This window comes from Pleurodeles waltl, chromosome 1_2 (genome assembly GCF_031143425.1).
Source record: "Pleurodeles waltl isolate 20211129_DDA chromosome 1_2, aPleWal1.hap1.20221129, whole genome shotgun sequence".
NCBI classification, from domain to species: Eukaryota; Metazoa; Chordata; class Amphibia; order Caudata; family Salamandridae; genus Pleurodeles; species Pleurodeles waltl.
The window spans coordinates 1287267967-1287293492 of NC_090437.1; the positions used below are offsets into that span (position 1 = coordinate 1287267967).

A 25526-nucleotide genomic window follows, 5' to 3' on the forward strand; every position below is an offset into this window, starting at 1 on the left:
CGGCCATCTTTAAATACCATGACTAGCTGGGGTAGAGGCTATTTACTAACTGCGGCCTCTGTGGCACCGAATCAAGAGATCAATTTAAAGCAATGAACCGTGTTGGTATAATGCTACTATTCAATTTATTTATATTATTTGATTGAAATGTTCATAAATTACCCTCCTCGCTAAAACACATAAACATTTTTGTTGAATATTCCAAAATGTCCTCACTGGTTAAGCACCGCATATGTACTACCTCGTTAAAAGCACTGCAAATGAATGCAAACGCGACACGCCCCCCCCCCCCCAACCACTACATTCTCAGAAGCGACGGCTGCACCTTGTTTCCTTTTATTATATATTATGATTTTTTTTTCATTCTCTCGTCTCCACCTCGGCGCTTAATTCCGCAGGTATAGCTTCGCTCCCATACTATTTCACTAAGGTGCAGATGCCAACCTCCTTTACTTCCCCCACACACTGCCTCTCGCCCTTTGACCGCTAAAGCTACAACCAGGAGTACTTAAAACCCCGCCCATCATCTCTTCGTAAACCCGCCCTTTACCCTAAATGAATTGTTGGCCCCGCCCCTTTTCTCACGCACAGTAAGCTCCTCCCACATATGTCTTCTTCCTTGCAGCTGGTCTTTAAGCCCCGCCCCGCCGCAGACTTCTCCATCCATCCCCCGTGTGAGCTACCCAGTAGGCCACGCCCCCACGCCTGAAAGCCACCGCCTCCGGCTCCCATTTGTTGTCTTTTTTTTTTCCGCTCCCTCTGCAGGTGGCGACGTCAGTGAGGGTCCTTCGTGCAGTGACGTCAGCGTGTGGCCGACGTACGGTGACGTCATCAGGCTCGGCCCGGCGGCGGTGTTGCCGGTTTCGTAATTCGTACTTTAGGTTTGGGATGGAGTCCTAGGTCCCGGACAGAGTGGAGTTGCTTCCCGCACCTGCCGACCGTCCCGACCGGGGCCCCAATGTGAGGAGCCGCTACTCCCCTTGGCGGCTGTAACAGAGCGGCATGGAGTGCCTCTGGCGGCCCAGCGCCGCGGATACCCCGGGGTGGCCCTGCTCCTTCCTGCTCTGCCTCCTGTTGGCTGCGGGGCCTGGTGCCCGGGCCGCGGCGGCGGGGGGAGCAGGTGCCGGCGCTGCTGCGCTCGGCCCCCCGCAGCCCAAGGAGTGCGACAAGCCCTGCGTGAATGGGGCCTGTAACTCGGCGAGCGGACAGTGCGTGTGCCAGGCCGGCTGGGTCGGAGATCAGTGCCAGCACTGCGGGGGCAGGTTCAGGTGAGTCCCAGGCACTCTGGGGTTGTTGGAGTAGAGTTCATGGGCTGTGAAGGGCGCCAAGTAACTATGGCAAAGGGGTAAGGACTAGAGTAGCCAGAGGAGATGTACAACGAGGGAGCTGCCTAGTGAGTGCGTCTATCAGTAGCAGAACTGCCCCGTTCTTTGGGGGCATGGTGAGAAGGCCACCTGTATCAAGGAGACTTTGGCAGCTAGAACATTCTCCAGGGGAAAGAGTATGTAAGAGGAGGGTCTAATAAGTATTTTCTACTTGTAAGTGATGAGTATGTGTGTCTAGGGAAGGCATTTTGCTTCGGTGTGAAGTAATAAAAATGATTAACTTTTATACTGTGCAAACTGAGTTATTTCTACCCATATCACGTTTTTTTCCTGCTGCACAGTTTATATTATGATTCTCCTTAGAGGTACTTACTTTATCTCGTCAGTGGAATCAGTTGCCTTATTAGGTTTTGGACTCCTAAGATTACATAGAGGTTTGCAAAGTGGGTACACAAACCGTCTGAGCTATCTTGCAGCTTGTAAATGATTTTATACAATGGAGAGGCATCTGTTCACGGATGGGAGCAGGGTTCTCTTTCTTTTCATACTCTGTTTACAGGGATGTGGAATTTAATAGAATATCTACTTGTCAGTGGAAGGGTTGCTTTATAAATCTACTTGTCCAGTAAAAAAATTGGTGCCACGTAGTGTGGTGACAAATTATGGAAGCAAGCTCATTATATGAGAGCTCAGAGAAGTAGGCTCTCTGTGCTGATGCTCATACTATCGTAGGGCTTGAATACTTTCAGTTCCATTAATTTGCCACCTCTTTACAGATTTCCATAATGGGGCTGGAGGTAGCAAACATACTAACTTGTATGTTCTTGGGGTGCACACCTACTAACTTACATGTTCTGGGAGGTTTCACCAGCTCTTCTCTCTGAAGTAATCTGCGTATCCGTTTTGAAAAATATGTGAAGATTCTTCAAACAACGCTAAAGTTCTTATTGGCTTTTGCAGATAGAGCGTGTGTATGTTTCTATATATATATATATATATCTGTAAGGGCACTATAGCAGTGCCATGTGGTGTCCGGTGCGGCTCCTGGCATGTACAAATCCAAAGCATTCTCAGGAATTGAGAACACACGCTCTTGTGTCATGAACATTTATTTATTTACCAAAATCCAGCCCCTGCAACATGTTTCGACATAGCCTTGTTTGACTGTTATTCTGAAATGTGTTGCAGGGGCTGGATTTTTGGTAAATAATCTTGATGACACAGAGAGTGCAAGTAATCAATTTCTGATAGTGCTTTGGAGATGTATAAAATTGCACACTTCTGTTCTCACTCTTCATGTATCACCTTGCATTTTGTTTATAAAGTATTGTTAACTATTATAGACAATATGCCTCTCCTGACAGGGAGAATCGTTAATTCCAGTGTGTGATATTTTATTTACACGATTATTACAAGTATTTTTAGCCACCTGATCAAATATGCACATATCACCTTAAATCCGACAGAAGAATTGTTTGTTTAACCATTGACTAGTCCTGTTTCTTTTTTTTTTTTTTTAAATTTCCATATCTAGCTACACCATCCCTTAGGTTTCCTTTCCTTCCTTTTCCATTTCTTTCCCCGATATCTCTCGTCTCCATTAACTGTTCCCTTTCCACATTTTTCCCCAGTTTTACCATTATGGATCCTCCCTCCACCCTTCTTACTTTCCCTTTCCCCATCCCCTTCCCTTTCCCCTCTCCTTTACCCTCCCCCCAGGCCAGTCGCCCCCTACCCCACCCCACCAACACTGGCCCCCCATTCTGTAGAGCAATCAGACCCCTAGTGGCCTGAATGTTGATGTCGTGCGTATGTCAGCCTGTCCCAGCCCACCGGTACCCCAGGCGCCTATGTCTTCCCTATTTCCCTCCCCCTTTATACTCTATACACTTACCCCCGTCAGATATTCTTTTGCTTTGATTTCTGACGTAAAAACTCTTATTTTCCCATTCATTATGGTTTTTAGCCTAGCGGGGGCCAGCAGATAGGCCTCCCCTCCTTTCTCAAAAAATGGCTTGATAAGCTGCCGTAGCCGCCATCTCCGCTCAACTGTAGCACGGCAGAAGTCTGGGCGGGTAAAAAATGTAACCCCATTATAAGTACGCGGATTTCTGGGAGGGGTTTTATCAGCAATTTCTTGACGTACCAGATAGCTCCCTAGATATACCAGGACCGCTCTTGGGTATTTAGCGTCTGCCCGTTGACTACCCTCCCGTGTATTTAGCGGGAACCTGTGAGCCCTCTGTACCTCATTGTCCCAGTCCCGATTCCCTAATTCTGGAAAAGACCCGCGCAGAAGAGTAACCATGTATGTCTGCATATTGTCCCCTTCCAGTCCTTCTGGTATACCCAGAAAGCGAAGATTGTTCCTTCTTTGTCTGTTTTCCAAATCTTCTAGCTTCCACATCACATCCGTTAGCTGTCCATCTCGGGTGGCATTCTGTTCTTTAAGAGTGTCCATATCATCCTCGACTGCCACTATCCGATCTTCCATGGAGCATAGCTTCGCTTCGATTTCCTTGCAAGATTTAGCTACCTTGCGGACTGATCCTTGCAGTCTCTTTGTGGCAACCCTTGCCCGATGGCTATCGATCCGCGTCTCCGTTTGAAGCTCTTTGATTGAGCTATAAATTGACTGCAGGATCCCCACATCGGTGCCAATTTCATAGTTTCTACCAGTGGTACCTATCTCTCCGGCTGCAGGTCCCGGATCGCTTCCATTTTTATCTTTAGCGGAGCTTTGGTTGCCACCTGTAGAAGTGTCAGCCAAGTTAATCCCTGTATAGTCCCACCTTAAGGACCTACCATTCCTAGATGCCATACTTTCAGAGCCCTCTTGTAAACCAGAGCGTGATTTAACAGATTTCCTTTGGCGAGCCTTACGTACTGTGCACTCCCCACTTGCAGATTTGTTGCCTGTTTCAGATATCTCGCTCTCGTCAGTTTCACTAAAACTACAATCAGCGCTACCAAGGTCGGACTCTTCTGTCAAGGAATAAAACTTATCACTACTTTCTCTGCCCCAATCGTTTAGTTGGAGATTTTTCCCCCCCCCATAATTTGGTCCCTTATTTTAGGACTGCCGGGAGGATTGGCAGGTTCATTCTCCTCTGCTGTGTGTCCTAATAGGCCGCCAGGTTTCCCCTTATTTTGGAGGTCCACCTGTTCACATTGCTCTACCTGTTGGGTTTGTGACTGCCCATTTTCGCAAAGACTGAGCACTTTTATAGTTGCTTCCCGACTGATATCTTGATTTTCTGACATGTTTGCTGTAGGATTATCACCGTAGTCTGGGTTTCTAGTACTTGAGTCTAATGAAGAGGATCCTTTTACTGAACAGTCAGTTTCAGCGAAAGAGGTTGCCATAACAACAGAGGTTCTTTGCATCCCTCCAGCCAGAAAGGCAGTTATAGTAGATTGATTTTTACCTTTCACTTTGTCCTCCAGCAGGGGAGTAGTACTATCACTTGCCTTAGTGCTCATCTTTGCGTCTATCATCTGTCCTAGGATAGAGGCATTCTCCCCAGCCGCTTTTCCGGTTGTAGACGCTAGACGTTTATTAGAGCCCAGTGGTTCTCCTTTTCCTCTGCCAGAGCGCACAGTCTTGACACCTTCGTTTTTATCTCCCAGATGCCGATTAGCTTTAGGTGCCATATTTATTATAATGACCTGAGATAATGATCTAATGGCTCTCGTTATGCCCACTGCTGCCACAAATACCTCTATTATTGTTTGCTTAATCACGCTCCTTAATGACCGTGCAGGAGTAGGCATATGCCATAGTGCATTTCTGTATGTGGCTACGAGCATTTGACGCTTCCTAGGATACTACACCTTCCTTCCTAGGAAGCTAGAATCTTTTTCTACCCCCTGTTCCGAATTGTTTCTCCTCTCTCTTCCTACCGCACCTTCTATTTTTATGTTAGCAAAAATGACAGCCCAAACTCATGTAAGATGCGCGGAGAATTATCAGGAAATATTGATATCCTAAGGGGAATCCTCTTTATGATTACCTCCGTTTTGCGCAGTTATTACTGCGGAACATAGTATGTAAAGCGTCAATCCATGCGGCTGTAGCTAGCTAGCTTTATAGTTACTGCGGCTTAACGCGGACTTCTAAGGTATCCAGACGCAGTACAAAAGTCATGTATAGACACACTGCAAAAAACGGTCTGTGCTTTCCCCCATTAGCAGTAAGCAAGTCATATCATGTTGCTACTTCACTTTAGTCATTATTGGTCCTGGCCGGCTATAGAGTTCAACGATACTCGCCCTTCATCTGGATTAAACCACTTCAAATAGTGCGGCCACCATCTGCTAATCGCCTCTGCTGCTACTGCCAATCTCGCCTTTTCAAAAAAGCCATTAAGACCCTCTTTTCCTTTCGAGGGGTTTTAATCTGGATATGATGCCTGCATTTTAGCCCCAGGTCCCTCAACTTCTTAATTCCCGGATAAGAAGTCAGTGTAAATCTTATTTCGTTGCTTCCTATACAGCCACAAGGGTTAAATCAGGATAGCGTCCTTGTGCCAAGCAAACAAAGTTTTTCTTTTCCTTTGCTGTTATTTATAGTTGATTATAAAGCCTCCTCCTCCCCCTTACCCCAAGGTTACCACTCTTTTGCTGCGAGGGGGAGGGGGTCCTTGTTGTGGTTTGGCCGCTGTCCTCCAGCCGCGGTGGCTGCCGTGCCTCGCGGTCCCGCGATCCCGCCAAATCCGCTTCTGAATCCCAAGCCTAGTGAGGTAGCTGCCGGCCGTGCGGGAAAGGGCGGTAGCGGCTCAATACGAGCGCAGCCAAGAACGGCCGGTGCTGTGACCGTGCGGCGTCTCCGCGGTCAATTTCCTCTTCGCGCTGACTGCCGTCGCCGTGGCGCTTGGTTTCCGGTGGGTGTGGCTAATGGGCCTCACTACGCCGACACCATATTGCCCCTAGTCCTGTTTCTGGAGAATACAGGGTTACCCCATGGATTATTGTGTGTCCACAAAGCAACACATACATGTTTTACTTTAGGAATAGACCCCTTTTCCCAGCACAGTTCTTAAGTACCTTTTGTGTTGGTTGTTCTGGTTGTATTTGCTTTTTAGGTCGAACCCTGTCAGACAGTGCAGCTTTCTGGTTTGCTAAAGACATCTTGGGGGCATTCGGAAAGCTTCCCTGGGAATGCATTCCACCCATTGCTTACCATTGGCTATGGAGTTTGTAAATCACATTTGCTTGGTTTCTATTTGCTGGCTTTATTTTAGGCTGTCCAGCTTGAGTTTGTCCCTCCTGTAGAACATTTCTTGTTTACTGTATCCTTCCACCAGTGTTCGATTTCTGTAAACAGGCCTTTAAATCTTATTATTATCTTGTCACATTTGCTGTGCATTTAAAGACAGAGGCCACATTTCAGACTCTGTCCTCAGAGGAAGCTTGGTGTTTTAGCTTTCTTTCTCTGACTTCAAAGTGAAATGGTTTATTGGACGATCATGCACATGCATATTTGCACTGGCTAAAATTTAGTTCACAATTTTCTAGGAGTACAATATCCTAGTCTACTTCTGTAAATTCTTGTGAATTCATGAAAGTCACTAATTTAAAGACCTATACCAGTGATACTCAAAGTACAGCCCGTGGGCCACATGCAGCCCTCCTGACCTTTGTGTGGTCCCCAGGTCAGCAGCAACATTGGGCTGCTGTTTACTCAGCTCTACACTAACGTGTCTTATAAACTGGGAAGCATTTATTTAAATGTTAATTGCAGTTAAAGATACAGGGAGTGCAGAATTATTAGGCAAGTTGTATTTTTGAGGATTAATTTTATTATTGAACAACAACCATGTTCTCAATGAACCCAAAAAACTCATCAATATCAAAGCTGAATATTTTTGGAAGTAGTTTTCAGTTTGTTTTTAGTTTTAGCTATGTTAGGGGGATATCTGTGTGTGCAGGTGACTATTACTGTGCATAATTATTAGGCAACTTAACAAAAAAAAATATATACCCATTTCAATTATTTATTATTACCAGTGAAACCAATATAACATCTCAACATTCACAAATATACATTTCTGACATTCAAAAACAAAACAAAAACAAATCAGTGACCAATATAGCCACCTTTCTTTGCAAGGACACTCAAAAGCCTGCCATCCATGGATTCTGTCAGTGTTTTGATCTGTTCACCATCAACATTGCGTGCAGCAGCAACCACAGCCTCCCAGACACTGTTCAGAGAGGTGTACTGTTTTCCCTCCTTGTAAATCTCACATTTGATGATGGACCACAGGTTCTCAATGGGGTTCAGATCAGGTGAACAAGGAGGCCATGTCATTAGATTTCCTTCTTTTATACCCTTTCTTGCCAGCCACGCTGTGGAGTACTTGGACGCGTGTGATGGAGCATTGTCCTGCATGAAAATCATGTTTTTCTTGAAGGATGCAGACTTCTTCCTGTACCACTGCTTGAAGAAGGTGTCTTCCAGGAACTGGCAGTAGGACTGGGAGTTGAGCTTGACTCCATCCTCAACCCGAAAAGGCCCCACAAGCTCATCTTTGATGATACCAGCCCAAACCAGTACTCCACCTCCACCTTGCTGGCGTCTGAGTCGGACTGGAGCTCTCTGCCCTTAACCAATCCAGCCACGGGCCCATCCATCTGGCCCATCAAGACTCACTCTCATTTCATCAGTCCATAAAACCTTAGAAAAATCAGTCTTGAGATATTTATTGGCCCAGTCTTGACGTTTCAGCTTGTGTGTCTTGTTCAGTGGTGGTCGTCTTTCAGCCTTTCTTACCTTGGCCATGTCTCTGAGTATTGCACACCTTGTGCTTTTGGGCACTCCAGTGATGTTGCAGCTCTGAAATATGGCCAAACTGGTGGCAAGTGGCATCGTGGCAGCTGCACGCTTGACTTTTCTCAGTTCATGGGCAGTTATTTTGCGCCTTGGTTTTTCCACACGCTTCTTGCGACCCTGTTGACTATTTTGAATGAAACGCTTGATTGTTCGATGATCACGCTTCAGAAGCTTTGCAATTTTAAGAGTGGTGCATCCCTCTGCAATATATCTCACTATTTTTGACTTTTCTGAGCCTGTCAAGTCCTTCTTTTGACCCATTTTGCCAAAGGAAAGGAAGTTGCCTAATAATTATGCACACCTGATATGGGGTGTTGATGTCATTAGACCACACCCCTTCTCATTACAGAGATGCACATCACCTAATATGCTTAATTGGTAGTAGGCTTTCGAGCCTATACAGCTTGGAGTAAGACAACATGCATAAAGAGGATGATGTGGTCAAAATACTCATTTGCCTAATAATTCTGCACTCCCTGTAGGAAATAACTAGGATGCCTTGCACAGCTTAACTTTAACTTTGGGAACACCTTGATTTATAAAGACATCTTGCTGCAAACATGTAAATATATTATAGTCTTTTCAAAATTCAAAGGATGTACTTTAACATGCAGCATGCTCTGTTTCATTTTAGTGAACCAGATTAGATCTGTGCATTTGGAAGTATTATTTTTAAGTGATAGTTTTCAAGCATGAATTTAGAAACATTTATGCTTCCGTACTCACCCTAACGTCAATGCCAATAGTGAACTGAGAACCAAGTCAGTTACTATGGGACTCTCTGGTTGGCCGGGGTTGCTATTATACATAATACAACATTATATTTTATTAATTGAAACGCAGGAGATGTTTTTGTATAGCACACATTGTGAAGTTATGTATTTTGGAGTCCTTATGTGTTAATGAAGAAAAAGGAGGTAAAGTGAAATAAAACAATTGGTAGGATCACAGTTTGGTCAGATGGGGAAGCCAGGATTGATCTTAGGTTTTCTGGTTCTACGTTGAGCAGTTCAATTCAGCCACTATATGTACATGCTTCGCTTCCCTTACACCCACCTTAACAACACCCTCCTAACCCCTTGACTGTCACTTTACTGGCACCAGTGCAGCCCCCGGTCATATCATCAAGCAAACATTTTGGCCCCTGTGAAAATGTTTGCGTGTACCCATGACATATACCATGGGTGCACTGTTGTGACTTTCTTTAAGAACTGGGCCCCTTATTAGGTCTGAAGTTAACCAAGACATTTAGTTTTTATGAAAATTATATTCCTCTATCTTCTGGCTGGCTTTACTGTGAAGGATAGCATTTTTATCTTCCACAAGGAGCATGTTGGCACACAAAGTAGTCTTGTTTAGTGCGAGAAACTACTGTGGCAGTGTGTACTTTTAGAGACCAGCATTTTATTTTATTTTTTCTTCCTTTTTGCCAATGTTTGTTAAAATAGTGACTGTCTGGCAGCTCCCACAACAATGAAGTGTTACAAAAACCATGTGACATGACAAAGAGACATGCATTGACAAAACCAAAAGACTGACAACCAATGTCGGATCGGTTGGATTTGTCAGTGCTTGTTTATGTTCATTTTTCCCATAATCTTGTTGAAAATAGTCACACTGATTTTCCATTATGAACATGTTTTTGGGAAATACTAGGATGCACCAACACACTTTACTATATGTAGCTTCAAAGAAAAAGTACCTACAATTTCACAGTAATTTAGCAAAACATTTTTTCCTACTTAAATGTTTTTGGGACCTTTTTTATTTTGAAAGCAAATAATCGGCAATCTTGCTTGCAAGCTTCTGCAGACGTTTGCATCTAATCAGCGAGCATTCTGGGAGTATTATACATAGCCCCATAGTGTTAAATTTTTCAACTGTATGTTCACTTTTTTGTTTTTTTTGTTTACTGGAACCACTGTTAGTAGTGCAATGTGGCCTTCAAATGTTTATTTGGAGTGCTCACCCGCATTCGACTCTGCACCGCTCCACTCTACACCGTGTCAATGTACTCCATGGCACACTACTCTTCAGCACTGCCCTCTACACCCCACCAGTCTAGACCACTCCATTCTGCAACACTGCACAACTGCATTTATTTTTAATTTAAATTCATCTGGTCTCCAAGGTTGCTTCTAACTGTATTTAGTCGGTGAGGCTACAGGTGAAACAAACACATTTTAAAGCAGTTTTATTTAATTGTTTACTTCGCACTGTGCTTTGTAATACAAAAGTGAACACCTCTCGGATGTTGCACCTGAAGCATAATCATTTGCTGGACATGCAGGTAAAGTTGTGGCTACCCTTATAGGAACTACTGTGGCAATCAGTGGTGTAACGAAACTGGAGGGGCCCACACCCCTCCATACTCACTCAGGGCAGTTGCTGTGCTGAGGGGGCCCCCTGGAGGTAGGCTGCAGGGCCTTTGTGACACCACTTGGTAGCAATGTGTGCTTTTTGAGACCGACCGACCAACAGACTTTTTTTTTGCCAGTGTTTTTTACAGTGGTGAGGACCTGGCAGATCCCACAACAATATAGTGTTACAGAAGCTGTGTCAAAACAAGACATGCTTTGACGAAACCAAAAGACTCACAAAAACTGTCGGATCGGTTGGCTTTGCCAGTTCTTGTTTATATTCCTGCTTCCCTTCTTGCTGAAAATGGTTACACTCTTTTTCCAGTACGAATATTTTTTTGGAAATACTAGCATGCAGCAACATTTTTTTTTTCCCTACTTGCATTTTTTTCTGAACATTTTATTTTGAAAGCAAATAATCAGCACTCTTGCTTAAAAGCTTCTGTAAACATTTGCATCTAACCGGAGAGCGCTCTGGGAGCATTATACTTAGCCTCATACCGTTAAACCTTTCAAACATGTGCACTTTAAAAAAAACAATTTTTAAATGGAACCCCTGTTAGTAGTGCATTGTGTCCTTTTAAAATGTTTATTTACAGCCCTCATCCTAATAAAGAAGGCTTTTTATTAATGAACCATAAATACAAGTGAAAACAGCTTTGACATATGGACACACATTACCCCAACTGCAGACAGTCCCCTGCTCTGTTAACTGGCAGCCAAAGGGTTTGTGCTGCAGCGAGTTGGGCCTACTTGTCCCAAGGACAAAATAAACATGAAAACTTGTTGCCCATGATCCCAAACAATATGTCCGGGCGTCAGGCGATAGGAATTCCACATCCTGGAAACCAGTCACATTAACTGCAGTTACTTAGTACTCCAAGTCAGAAACCACCAACATTTATCTTCAAGGAGGAGGTACGTGCGATTTGGCCTCAAAGGTGTCCACATAGTATATCCACAGTCGGGAGAGCCGCTTTGGCTTTGAGGATTTCTGTTTTACTAAAACATTTACCAATTTCAAGTGTTTTAAGGGGAGAGCCACAAGAATTCACTCTGGTTAGATAGCTGTGAACAATGAGACCAGCGCTTCAATACCACTGTTCAAGTTCGCGCTGTGAGTGCCATGGCCATCAAGCAGAATGAAGGGGAGCTACAAAATAAATAGTTCACCCACCCTGAAGTGTATCAGCACTCGTGCAATAATCCATGTAACATTGGCAAATACCAATGACATCAAGTGATTTTGTTTATTTAAAAAAAAAATATATTTTTAAAGGCAAGCCCACGAAAGAGTGGAAGTGATGGGCGTGGTTAAAAGTCCACAATGCTTACAACTGGTCAAAGCGATTGCACGCTCGACCTAAAAACTGCCAAAAGGATAAACACGAAGGATATCTTTCAGCTATTTTTATCTCGCCTGCATCTTGCGTTTCAGATGGTCACAAAAGTGTGTAACTTTAAAAAAAACAATGACATCTAAAACTACCTATATAGCCTCATAACTCAATACAATGAAACTCATTGAGGACCTGACTAAACTGAAAACAGAACCTTGATACAAATGTAAGCACCTTTTTCAGAGATACATGTACAGTGTCAAATAACTGTATCCCAAAGGGCACACTAAGTGGTCCTATAATTTAGTTTTAACCATTCACAGTATAATACAGTTATCTGCCTTCATTTGCATTGTAGAACAGCTTAAACATCTGTATTTCTGCAGTTTAAGCTTCATTTTGAAATCGTTTTTCCTTTAACTCCCTTACCTTCCATTCTACACAGCTATTGACTTAGCACACATAATTCACTGTGGTGAGAAATCGTCCCGAAGAAAACAACGTCTGTATATTTCCAAAATAGACTGTTTTCTCTCTGTATTTATCTGTAAAATGGACAACTGTGAGCCTGAATTATTATTAAGGTGTCCTCTTTATCGCTTTAATACGGAATATCAAAGGCACCTCAGTCTCTTTGCTGTTACCTCCCTTACCTGTGAATCTATGTCTACTATAATATTATCAGAGTGCAAGGGCAAAGACTAGACAGGTACGTCAATGGAGTCTCCTAGTATTGCAGAACACCAAAAATGACGAGGAAGGGGTGAAGAGAGAAAGAAAGAGAGGGGGTATCGCTACATATATAAGCACAAGTAAAAGACAGATCTTAGACACATATCCCATTTAATTTACAGAGCGTCTTCATACCTAAGATGTCCTGCCTTGCTTCAAGACCTCCTCTACAGTAGAAGAGTCCTGAAGGCACTGCACTCCAACAGCTGGCTTCTTGGTTGTAGGCCCCCTCTTTCACTCTATACCACTAGCCTGGCATACACATTTCAACAGGTCCCCACTGTGTGTCTTTACTCATCAGCCTATGAAAATTCCTGTAGGTTTAGTAAATATATGTATTAGTGTACATTGTGACAATACTGGATTGCAATGATAACATAGTGTGGAGCTGCACTCCAACAGGGCCAATACACGCACTTATCCTTCTGAACTGCACAAGTTGTGAAGGGTGCTGCTGGGCACTCTGGGCTTAGCCTACTGGGAAGAGGAATTCTGCATGTGAAAACCTCCACTTCATCCTTCCGTAGTACACATTAACTAGGGGCAGGGGTCAATGACACCCTCAAATGTATGGGGTAGGTAGCTTTGATAAGGACCACCTGCACCCCAAAATCATTTGCTTGTCAATCTGAGTCTAGATATTGTTGAAACTTTGGCATAGTAGGCTTGGACCTCTGACTGGATAGTACAAAACTGATGTATGTCAGATTATAAAATTCTATACTCCTCAATTGTCGGTGCTATAATCTCTTTGGGAACAGAAACGGATATAATGAGCTTAAACACCTACTGAAACTGATATAAGAAAATGTAATTTATTTCTACACACTTACCAATATTAAATAACCCCCCTTCAAGTTCATATACATACATATTTTTATTTACCCTCAATGTTCTACTCAAAACAATATGGTCACATTATATCTTAATCCTACAATTAGTCATTCGTATGATCACTCTGTCAAGCAAACACACTGTAATGAAACTGGGTCAATTACCCTTTCCAGGGATCTTGGATTTCAGAAGAACTACTATCCTTTGATACTAACAATTTTATTCAAATCGATATTCACTCTTAAGAAAAATGTTGAATTTAAACTTGAAGTTTCAATTTCACCAGCAGATCTTAAGGGTTTTTCAGGACATTAAAATATTTCAAATGGTAAGTTATTTAGCTTTTTCCTTCAACAGAGACATTTCTACATTGTGGCTTATACAGCCATCTTGCTGTTAAAAAAAATTTAACTTGTGAATGGCTTGTCACAGGTGTTCCCAATGTTTTCTGGTTAAGAAAATCTAAATCTGCTTTTCACCTCAGCTCCAATCAATTCAGCTAAACATTTGTCTCTGCATTCCAAAAATGGTGAAGGTTAATTTTTCTAGATAATTGCAACATCAAGGCACAGCACAAAATTGATTTATGGCTAGTGCCCTTCTCAAACGTCTGCTGATACATGGGTAAAGATCAGTTAATTTAGATTTATTATCAATCTAGATGCAGTGAATATTTTGTCACTCCACATGGTATATGGGGAGCTCTAATTATAATACCACCTCATCAAATTAACAGCGGAGTAAATTTATCATTGTTAGTGTAGCATAAAACTAGTTGTTAAAACATTTAAAAATGTAAATGTGATTACTCTCCACACTTTTTACCATTTCACTCTCATTTCCCCTGTGTCTCTGGCTACCCCCAACAATGTGGATTATCATACAGAATTCACTGCTGAAAAATTCTGGTTCATGAATTACAAATGACCAACAAAGATATCTCTAGGGCGTATGTTACATAAAGGGTCAATTATTTTTCTTCTCTGCACGGACACAAGTCGAGACAGAAGCTCTTAAATCTGACAGCGCATCACCCTCCCTCACAGAGACAAGCAAATAGCAATGAGGACAACAATATCACTTTCTGATACACAGTACATGCACCTGTGCTCTGAATCTACCTTTTCACCCAGCACCAGTTGAGCATAACACTGTCCATAGCATCAGGCACCCACTAAGAAATAACATAGTTTCTCCTGGAACCATCAGCAATCACATGCAAGTTTTTTTTGGATACCCCATCAACTGCTAAGGAGAAAACTCCCAACTGTATCTTGATGCTGGCTATTATTACCAATGATAATATCCAACTTTGGTATGGGCTCCATGCTGCAGTTCCACTGTTTCTAAGCACTGTCAGTAACAGGAATGAGCATTACCAAGTTTACCGGTGTGTACTTTACTACTTTTATTTCAGCAGTGGAATTAATAAATTATTTCAGTGGCACTTATACTGTAGGTAAATTTCAATTTAAGGCGATTGATGTTCAAAGATTTGCTAAATTTCACAAAATCTGTCTCTGCCCCATCCCAAATTAGGAATAAATCAACAATAAAACATACCCCCACAGTATTATATGTTCCAAGATACTCGAGTTATGTCCATCCAAATGATCTCCGTCTCCCACCATCCCATTGTTGGGTTGGCATAAGTGGGAGCAAATGATGTACCCATAGCTGGTCCCTTTTTCTGTAAATAAGTATTGTCAAACAAAAATACATTATGGATTAGACAAAAGTGAAGCATCTCTAAAAGCATTTCCGTGTGTTCCATGAGACTGAAAATGTTTCCTGTAGCTGTGTGCATGCTTATTTGACGTATATAAAGCAACTAAATCCACCATGGCCATTACATAACCTTCCTTCCATGAGATGCCATTGATCTATTTAAAACGTCAGTGGCAACTCTGAGAGGAGGGCAGAGCTGGCACATATAGAAACAGAAATATGTCTATGAACCTGGAGGTATTTTCTAAGAGGGATACAATCAAACTCACTTTGGGTTGTCCAGGTGGGTTCTTGATGTCATTGTACACTTTAGCTAAAAAAACAAATACAGTCTAATTGGATGCTCTTTCTTTAGATAACCAAACTCCTTTTCATCCAGTAGCCCTCTCTCGTGCCATTCATCTAGTTTATGATGATGCAACTTTGCGTGCTTCTCCAGATGGATCTTGATTTATTTTTCATAATTATCTCAGTCACTTAGTTGTCTTTTGGCTTCTTTAATATACTTTGCCTGGTGCATCACAACAGTGTTCCCTCTTTTTTTTTATCTGCTGGTTTAATTATCAGATTGTCATTCTGCAGGTCTTGTTAAACCATCCAGTTCCTCCTTGACATATTTGTATGGACACAATCATCTGCCCACTTCATCCTGAGTTGTCTACTAGATATTTTATTTAGTCCTTCGACCATTGACACTTGGAAAAACATCATTCTTGTTTCCAGCAGCTAACTGACAGCAGAATGTTGATTTCAGTTTGCATTTGCTACTGAGAGATGCATCATTGGGAATCCCCTTTAGTTTACAATACTCAGAATTGGCCAGTTCTTTCTTTTCTCCTGAGGTCAGTCCACCCTCTGATTTCATTTGCAAAGATGTTAATGCTTTAAGGTGACATGTATGACTTCTATCAGATGTGATAAGAGGGAGATGTTTACTTGTTCCAATGTTTTGAACTTCCTGCTTTTCATTGCAAAGTAATTTTTTGAGCTTCCTGGAGAATTTTTAAAGGTCTATTTTGACATCTCCTTTGGAATGATGGAGCAAAAAGGCAGGCCCTTGTTCAACAGTTCAGTATGTTCTTGTAGTTTTTTTGAGGACAGGTTGATGACCAGATTGCACTCTATTGTGCTTAGTTCATTTTGCCACTTCCTCTTTGACCTCCTGGTTAATTTGTATCTGCTGGCATTCTGCTCGATTGTCCCGTGCCTCTTGTCTGCATTTGATAGAGACCCATGTACCCTGTGAAGCCAAGCCTGGGTAACCCCAGGGTTGCATTCTTGTCCCCCAAACTCACATCTGAACTTTCAACACTTGATGGTCCTGGCTCCCTCTCGAGCACTTTATCCATTGTTTGTCTGTTATATAAGTAGTGAAATCATCTTGAAAATGTGTAGATTCTGCCCATTGTATAATCAGCCTTATCACAAATACATTTCTTTGCTTTTTCATTTGTACCTCCTTTTTCATGTTTCTCAATCTTTCTCTCCACCTCACTTGGTGCTTTTGATACTTCCTTGCTCACCTTCAGGCGTTCCAGAACCTTTTCCAGTTCTTTACTGTGTTCTGAGGCAAGTTATAATCTACGTTCTGCATGTGTAATTTAAGGTGTTCATGAGTTTAATTGAACATTCCACAGTATGTTTGCCATTGCTTTAAAAGGTCTGGACCCATTGTTATTAAGGTTCGGCAAGACAAAAATCCTTAACCCGCTTGGAATGCATGGACATTTAATGTATTTCTTTAAGGTGGCCCTCTACCACCATTTATTACCTTTCTTAATACGGGCTTGCTTAAGATCTTTTATTAACTTTTCCGGTATAAGCTCTTGCTCTCCCCTTGCTGCATGCTGATCCATCACTGTGCCATCTTCATCATCAAATAGGCTCCTAAGGACCTGTTCCTGTCTGCTGAGCAAATATTTTTCAAAAAAATATTTTTGAAAATTTATGGAGGACAAGGGTCCGGTAGGCAACAGCTTACCTGCCCGCTTTGACAAGATCCAGAAATTCAGTTGGTGATAGTTCTTTAAAGGAGTGCAGAGGCTGTGTTTACTTTCTTTTTGTTGGAAAAGGTTTACGTATGAATCCAGCTTTTCTACTTTTATTTTATAGTGTATTGACAGTTTGTGACAAAATTCCTTAAAAATGTGATGAGCTTCTTCGGAACAGTTGGGAGTGCAGATGTCTGTGAATCTTTTAAAAAAACAAAAAAAGATTGGGGCATTTTGAGTTGTGGATTCTGCTTGAGTAATTTTTTTCACCATTTTGATTCTTGACTTGTACTTTCTGTTAAGACTGCTTAGGTCTGTTTTGTTTTGAGCCAGGTGCACTGAAGCTTTGTGATTATTATATATATTTTTTCATTGTTTGACAATTTGTATTCATATCCTTAGAACGATATTTTAACCGTTTTAGATTCCTGTTATTTAATGATTGTTTATTGAGCTCTTTTTATGGTGGGCATGTTTATTGAGATCTTTTTATGGTGGGCATCTCTCAGTATGGGGGTGTTTTATTACAGAATAAAATATGTATTGGAAATTGTTTCAATGGAGTATTTGTAATGGGTGATTATTGATCATCAATTTTCTTTCTTTTTTTAATATTCCTTTATTGTGACACCTCACTGGAGCAGAGGTCTGTTTGTAAGTAGACAGTGTGGTGTTAAAGTGTAATATTTCTCTCCAAGGGATTTTTCTTCATATCCAAGTTTGTGTCCAAATCTCTTAGAAGTAAGGTGGGCTTCTAGGTCCTCAAAATTCAGCTTGTTTCAATGTTCATATGTAGTTGAGAGTAAGCCGAGTTTAGCTGGGGTGAGATGGCCTGCCTAGTGTTTGAAGGCATAAGGTGATGGTCTGACCATGTAACCACAGTAATCACTTGAAATATGACTAGCTTCAGGTTGCCACAAAAGAGATGTAAGATATACCCTGAAATATGTGGGTTTAGGAGTGAGCTGCTGTTGGTTGTGCAGGTCTAGGCCAGTGAGGATTGTGCTGGATTGGGGCATAGGCTTGTCAAACCCTATGGTCAGGTCACCAAGGATGCATAGCTCTGAGTGTTTTGTAAGTAGGTTTGAAACTGGTCTATAAAGGTGTTTGGGAACGTTCCAGTCCTTGGTGGTGGCCTGTAAAGAAGGGGAAAGTTACAGAAATAGGTTGATGTAGGGTTGCACAGACAAGTAGGCATTCCAACCATTGTAAGGAAATATCTTTGGCTTTTGAGAGTGATTTGCTAAAAATATAACTGATAGGTTGGTGGAACAGCTTCATGCAATATTGGAGCCATGTCTTCCCCCCCAACCTCCCTAGCCATGATTATTTATGTAGGTAGTCCAGGTTCTGTGTCTTTCATTAGGTCGAAGTTGTGGTACTTGTTTTTGTATATAGAGCATTTATTAGTTGTCAATTTAAAGGAGATGTTTTGTAGGTGTGCTTTTTTTTTTTTTTATTTTTTTTTTTTTTTTGCAGCATAAGTGATTTTTTTTTTTTTTTTGGGAGGTTCAAGGAAAGGGGGTTGAGAGTTAAAGGTGAGTCTCGGGGTAAGAAGTGTTAGTTGTAGGGAGAAGAGGTTGGTTTATTAGAGGAGAGTAGTGTTGAGCAAATGATGTCCTTGGGCAGCAAGAAAGGGAGGAGGGTTGTGTAGGTGGAGGGTATTTAGGGGTTTGAAAAGGGTGGCATTGTGAATATATGGAATTGACAGAGGATAGTGAGATGGAGTAAAGGAAGAGGGTGTGAGATTGAAGGGAGTATGAACATGTACTCTGTGTGCAGTGGCCTGGTGGGTATACAAGTCTTGAATTTGTGATTAGCACATAATTGTGTGTTGTGTAGAAGTGAAGGGATCCTTGTGTGGAGGTGTGGAGTTAAGGGGTAGAAGGATCCTTGTGTGGAGGTAAGGGGTAGAAGGGTATGAAGGAGTGTTTTGTAGACAACAATGCTATTTTTATGGGTGAGAGGAGGTATGATTGCTGGATGTGTAGGTGTGTGTTTTGTTGAGAGATTCTGTGCTTGTTAGTGGGTGTGTTCTCTTTGATTTGAATAGTTTAAAAAAGACACAATTTCCGGCCCCTCTCCCGGCCAATTCCAAACAGGAAAGTCACATTTGACCCTCCCGTGTTGAGATGTCCTGGGATGAGAGGTTGTGTGGGCTGGATGTGAGTGAGGTCACATAATTGTTCGTCAGGCTCATCTGCACGCCCAGCCTAGTAGCTGCTCAACAACCACCAAATTAGTGCACCTGGAGTAGTTGCGTCTTCAGGTTTAGAATCCATGACTTGTTTCTGGAAGGCAGAGGTGGGTATGGAGGAAAACCGGAGGAGGGATGTAGAAAGACTGGGTTTTGCAGCAGTAATGATTTGTTCATTACAGCAGGCAGAATTGCACAAAGCCCGCAAGCTTCTACAGTTATCAATAGCAATATTTGTCACAAAAAGCAGATCTAAAGCAGGTATCCCCTCCTTCTCCTTTGACTCAGTGGATGTCTTAGTGTGTCCTTTGATTGTACTCAGGATTACCCACTTATTTGGCTGATAAGCAGGGCCTGCTAGGGAAGAGGCAGGGGGAAGTGAAGGTTCTGAGAATCACATGAGAGTTAGTTTAGAGGCAGAAAAGAGAGAGAGGGCACAGCGGAAGGTAAATAGCTGCAAAGAGGGAAAGGACCAGGCTTTTACAGGCTTCAGTCAGCAGAGAGTCTCTTTCTGTGCAACAAGAGAGCACAGAGCCAACAGGATCATAGTCCAGATGGACGAGTGAGTGTGTGCAGAAGTAAAAAAAGAAACAGTTTTTGCACTAGATTACAAACGGTCAGACCTGGGTTAAGTCCATATTAAGAGAAGGAGTAAATGTCCTCCCTCCTCTTAACTGAAGTTGTCCCAGGGGATTGCATGCTGAACGGAAAGACATTCTTTTGCCTATCAGTAAAAAAAAAAAAAAAAAGGCAAGACCTATTCGCTTTTCCAGTGCCTGTTTTATGGAGAGCAAATACTGCTGCACAATCTGTAGTGTTAAAAATATTACTTTTAGCCACACTGAAAGCACGGGTGTCTTGAAAATGTATTATTCTCTTGTATCTGTGTTTTCATGAACTGGCCTTTCAGTTGATTTGTGAATGTACGATTCCTAGGCACTTCTTTATTCATATTTTGTACTGTGGACAGCGAGGTTGCTTCTAAATGGAGTAGATCTGCTCAGTTAGCTCCTAAAGCAGAACAGCCTTTTTTAAAACAACCGTTTCAATTTAAAGGTGTGTTATTTAGGACCACACTCAGTTGTTGTTCTCAAATAATGCGCTGGGAGAAGTTTATTTCTAAATCATAACCATTTGCTCTTCCTAATAATTTTCACATAAATGGTGTAAATTTGAAATATGCTCCTTAATGTCAATGTTTACTCTGAGGTTGCTCAGAAGACAGAATGTCTTTTGGCACCGACCCTGTGATTAAACAATATTTTTCATATAAATGTTTGTGACCTTCGATTACTTTCTAATTTAAAATTGGGCTGGCCTCTTGTTAGAGTATAAAAACATTATGTTCTTGAAGTGAGGTATTAAATCTGCACTTCAGTGGCTTCCTTCCTTCCTTACATGCATACATTAAGAATGCATAGGATCTTCGTCAATTATGTTTTGTTTATTTTTTTTATCTTGTGCTTTCACACCTCATGGTTCTAATAGCTTGGCCATAAGAAATTTTGAAAGGAGCAAAATAAAAACTATGTTGTTTAGAAACCGATGGGTTAGTTTTGTCAGTGCACGTTTATTAAATAAAGTGACCGACAACACTATGGTCAGCAGCGTTTGCTCTTACTACCTCAGCTTAAAGTCGTTTAAGCATAAAGAATATTAAATGAAAAGAATGACATAACCAGTAGTTCCGTACAAAGTAAGCACAAGAACTATTATATTTACTAATGCTTGTTCCTCTGTTTAACCTCTGCTGTATTGAACGATTTATACTTTGACTCCGCTTCTGCAGAGTTAAATAAGCCTAACTCTCATTTGGGGGAAATTAGTTTTTGAGCTAACGTAATGCAATACTATGGATCAAATATTATGCATATTGCTTTTTAGTAATACCTATTTTTTTCGTTAGTTCCATAGAAGAACACTTCATTTGCTGCATCTGAAAAGAACAAATAGATTACTAATTTACAGATGAATACGTTACTTCCCAATAAGACAGGGTTGAAAGTGTACTGTGGTTTTTGGTTTCCAGCATGATCAAAATTAACGCGTTGAATGAAATCTGGTTTCTTAACTCTCACAATGCCCCCTCTCTTCCACAGAATGCCAAAAGAAGATCATGTAAAACATCCCAGCCATCCCAATTTCTTTTTTTTTTTTTTTTTTTTTTTTTTTTTAATGTTTTTTAATGTAAAATAAATTGAGGGTCGATCCATTTAAGTCAGTGGTTTTAGGTTAACAAAGTGCAGATTTGAACTCCAAATCTGCAGCATAGCCAATATTTTATGTCTACGTGCTGACCTGATGATTATGGCTCCTAAGATAACTTGTTGAATTGCCTCATTAGGGTCCATGTTATGCCCATCAGTTTGTTTGGTTCGTGAGCTTGCCTTCTAAAATTCACTTGATTTCATTAGTGAAAGTTATACATACGTCATGCCTTTTCCAGTGTTTAGCCCTCCTCGAGTGCACCGGCCAACTACTCAAAACATACAAGGCTCCATGTTTTCCGTATGGTTTCTGGACTACTTTTTCTCTTTATTTCGTAGGCAGTGCAATCTCGTTGGGCAGTAGTTGAGCGATTTTGCATGACAGCGACCCTTTTACATGGATATTTGCACTTTTGCCGGTCTCATGAATAATTGCACTTTTGCCGATAAGTTTCACTGCAAGTGAACTTTTGTCTCCTTTTGTGTGTCTGCTTCGTGCTCATGGTGGCCGTTGGCTCGCTTATGTGAAACTGTTTCACTTTTCATTTTCAGTTTGTGGCAAGCAAAGTTCGTTTAGGAGTTCACAACGCTAATAGCTTTAACTCGAGCAAATGTGAGACCCGTTGCATTGTAAACACTTTTTATTTCTTTCCCTTCATTTTGTAGATCTTGATACTTTTGCTACTGAATTTGCAAGTGTTGTCATTCTTGTTATCTAGGTATTGTAACTTGTATTGATTATCGAATAATTTTTAGTAGTTGCTTAAGGATCTATGCTCTTCACTTTAGCAGCTGTCTTACTAAAAACGTGTATTTCTCTTTTTCAGGTTAGCGGGTCCTAGTGGCTATATAACTGATGGACCTGGAAATTACAAGTACAAAACAAAGTGCACTTGGCTAATTGAAGCACGGTAGGTATACGAATGACTGTTCACACATCTGTCCTGTCTGTCTTTATTTATATTGGCACTCTTCAGAATTGCAGAGCCAGTTTACTTTGCCAAGTCTTTATTTATTATTGTGAAATGTAGTGCAATAAAGGAAACTGACAAGAAGAAGGTTGGAGAGTGTCCCCACCCAAGGATACCCAGAAGACAGGAGTACCTTCATCGGGGGACCCTGATGCAGATGGGAGAAGGGACTCTCTGATGTCAATGTATGCCTCGGATTGTTCAGCTGCCGTCACGAACCGCGGATAAGGCCGGTGGAACCAAGTGACTGATTCCAGATGTGGAGGACCTGAAAAGGAAGGGGACAAAGTCTAGCACCCTTGGAGGTGCCCAGGTGCTGCAGGTGGCAATGCCCAGCCTCCTTTAGGTGAAGTTTCTGCATGTCAGTGGAAGAAGTCGTCCAGCTGCAGGGTCCAGGAGATCCCAGGAGTTGCCTACAAGCTGTCCTTCAACGATTTTTGGATTGCAGGTGGGTCGGTGACCAGCCAGGTCACCAACAAGCACTGGTAAATGCAAGCAGGAGCTGAAGATGTATTTGCAGAGTTTTTGGTACCAGCAAGGTCCAGAAGACTCTACCCTTGAGGTGGATTCAGAACTGGCCCTCATCACACAAGAAGGCAAGCAGAAGTCAGTGGAACCCCCACGAGTGACCCATAGGCGATGGGCAAGAAAGCCTCAGCAGCACAACAAAAAAGAAGTCCCATGTCGCAGGAGTTGCAGGACAGGGGTTGATCTTTGAGTTGCAAAGTGCTGGAGGCTCAGGCTTCTTGTCGCCTGGAGAAAGTGTCAACAAGCCTTGACAAGTGCAACAGTATCAGTGCACAGGGAGTCTCCCAAGTCGTTCAGAAGACAAGCAAAACCCAGTGGAAGGCAGAGACTCACCACCTGTGAAGCAGAGCCTTTCAATGTTTGTGGAACAGCAGACCTTACCAGCTGGTCGATGTTGTCGTAAGGTGCCTGCGGTTGCAGGGGAGTGAAATAAGTTGCCACCTGTCAGTGCTCTGTGCACCTCCCTAGGGGAGGACCTAGATGTGGTTATTGGGGGGTGGGGTATCTCTCCCCTGTTCTTTGTGTAGTTTTGCACCAGAGCGGGAACCAGAGGGGTGCCAACTTAATTATGCAGGGAGGGCACCAAATGTGCCCTTCAAAGCAGTCTGGTGGCACTCAGAGGCCACCCCACCCCAGCCCTTGGACACCTAATACACCAGGGGAGGTGGTCACACATCTCCCTTGTTCTGCCTCTCCGGCCTGAGCCAGGCTCGCCGGCAGGAGGGTAGAACAGTGTCGTGGGCTGGCAGCTAGACCCCATAAGGCTGCTCAGACAGAACTAGAGGGTCCTTTAAGGACCCCCCCCCCCAAGAGTACGTGGTATCCTGCAACTAGCACTGGAATCGGCATAGTTGCATGATTCCAACATGCTTGATACCAAACATGCCTAAAAGCCATTATGTAGTTGGACTACTTGTGTTGACTAGTGTCTTACCTGCACTTACAGAGTCCCGGAAATGGAGTCTGGGGTCTGTAGGGGCACCGTAATTATGCAGGGGGCAAGCCTTATATCTGTGGTGAAAGGGTGCATGCACCATTTCACACAGGTTGCAATGGTGGGCCCCCAGACTTGGTTTGCATGGCCCCCCATGGTTGACACAATACATGCTGCAGCCCCTGGAGGACCCCTGGTGTATAAGTGCCCTGGTACTTAAGTACCATATACTAGGGACTTACATTGGTGCACCTGTATGCCAACTGAGGGGGTAAAAAGTTACCAAGCAACCAAATTTAGGGGAGAGAGCCCTGGCACTGGGGCCCTGGTTAGCAGGATCCAAGTGCTCCCCAGTCCAAAATATGCTGACAACCGGCAAAACAAAGTGGGGGTACTACAACCAGAACTCTGCTTACTACAGCCAATAATCAGTTTTCACATTGTTGCAGCTCAGCCGCTCCCCTCAATGATACATGATACAGTTAAAAAAAAAAATGACAATGATTGACCAACCCTAGCGTTTGGCAACCAACTCCAGTCCTTTTGGCTTTGGTAATGCTTGTTTAACTATTGCAGCTTCACTTAAAGTGCCTCATATCTGTGATGTCTGTTCTTTTCAGCTGACTTACATTGGGCTTGCATGACCTGTCTGTCTAGGGTATAACCATTGAGTCGTCTCCTGACCATTTTTTCTTTTTAACATGGCCAAGATACAAATTATGGGCATAACCTGCTGCAAGCAGGTTGGAGATTAGATTGTTGTAGATGATAGATCATAGACCATGGCGATTAATAATTGTTGGTATTGGATGGCATAACCAAGGTATTCAAAGCTTCTTTGTAACATATGTATAATGTAGGCTTTTTACATACGACTGAGGGTTGTGCCCTTTGAGTAGCCTGTGATTTGGCCATGTTACTTTAGTACTTTGGTACTCTTCAGTATGCTAGCTATTTAATTCAGACGATGTAGGCAGCATAACTCCTATTTTCAAATTGTCCGACTGTGCTGCTCTTTGTAGCACTTTAATCTTCAACTTAATTATTGGTTGAGAATGCATGCATATTTCCTTCCAGGGAGCCATATCTCTAGTTGAGTAAGTAGCTCTCAAGTGGTAGTGTCTTCCTACCATGGTTATTGGATGTTGTTGAAAAAGGAGTGCCTCTAACCAACATATTGGAAGTCTTTGGCTTCCTGTCTGCTTCTAATCTCATTCCCATTTATTTCCATAAACCATATTTGGCCACTCTTAGCTTTACATCTGATGAATGGGTGCTCCAAATAGCTCAACAGGGATACACCCTGTCACTCCTGTCAGTCCCTCTACATATCACACCGACATCAGAGTGTTTAGAAGATAATTTGTTCATTCTGCTCTAGGAAATCTAGGCTCTTTTTGGCAAAGGAGCCATAGAGAGGGATCTCGTATAAAAAATGGGGACTGGGTGTTACTCCTGTTTATTTCCTGGTGTTGAAGAAGGATGAAGGACCTTCGATCTCTCGTATAGGGTAGAACCTCCTATTCCCGCCATAAAATAAACAC

At 42.4% G+C, this 25526-nt stretch overlaps 1 protein-coding gene across 2 annotated transcripts in view; it reads left to right on the forward strand.

The window, feature by feature from the left end:
• Positions 1-734: 734 nt before the first annotated feature.
• ATRN (attractin) overlaps positions 735-25526 on the forward strand; it is a 670776-nt gene continuing 645984 nt past the window's right edge. The window contains exons 1-2 of one of the 2 annotated variants that reach the window (XM_069205063.1): positions 735-1268; positions 22377-22460. In XM_069205063.1, coding sequence (XP_069061164.1) covers positions 1003-1268; positions 22377-22460 — 350 coding nt within the window. In that variant the 5' untranslated portion in view covers positions 735-1002. The remainder of the gene's footprint in view (positions 1269-22376; positions 22461-25526) is intronic. The other variant, XM_069205055.1, reaches the window with a different exon arrangement.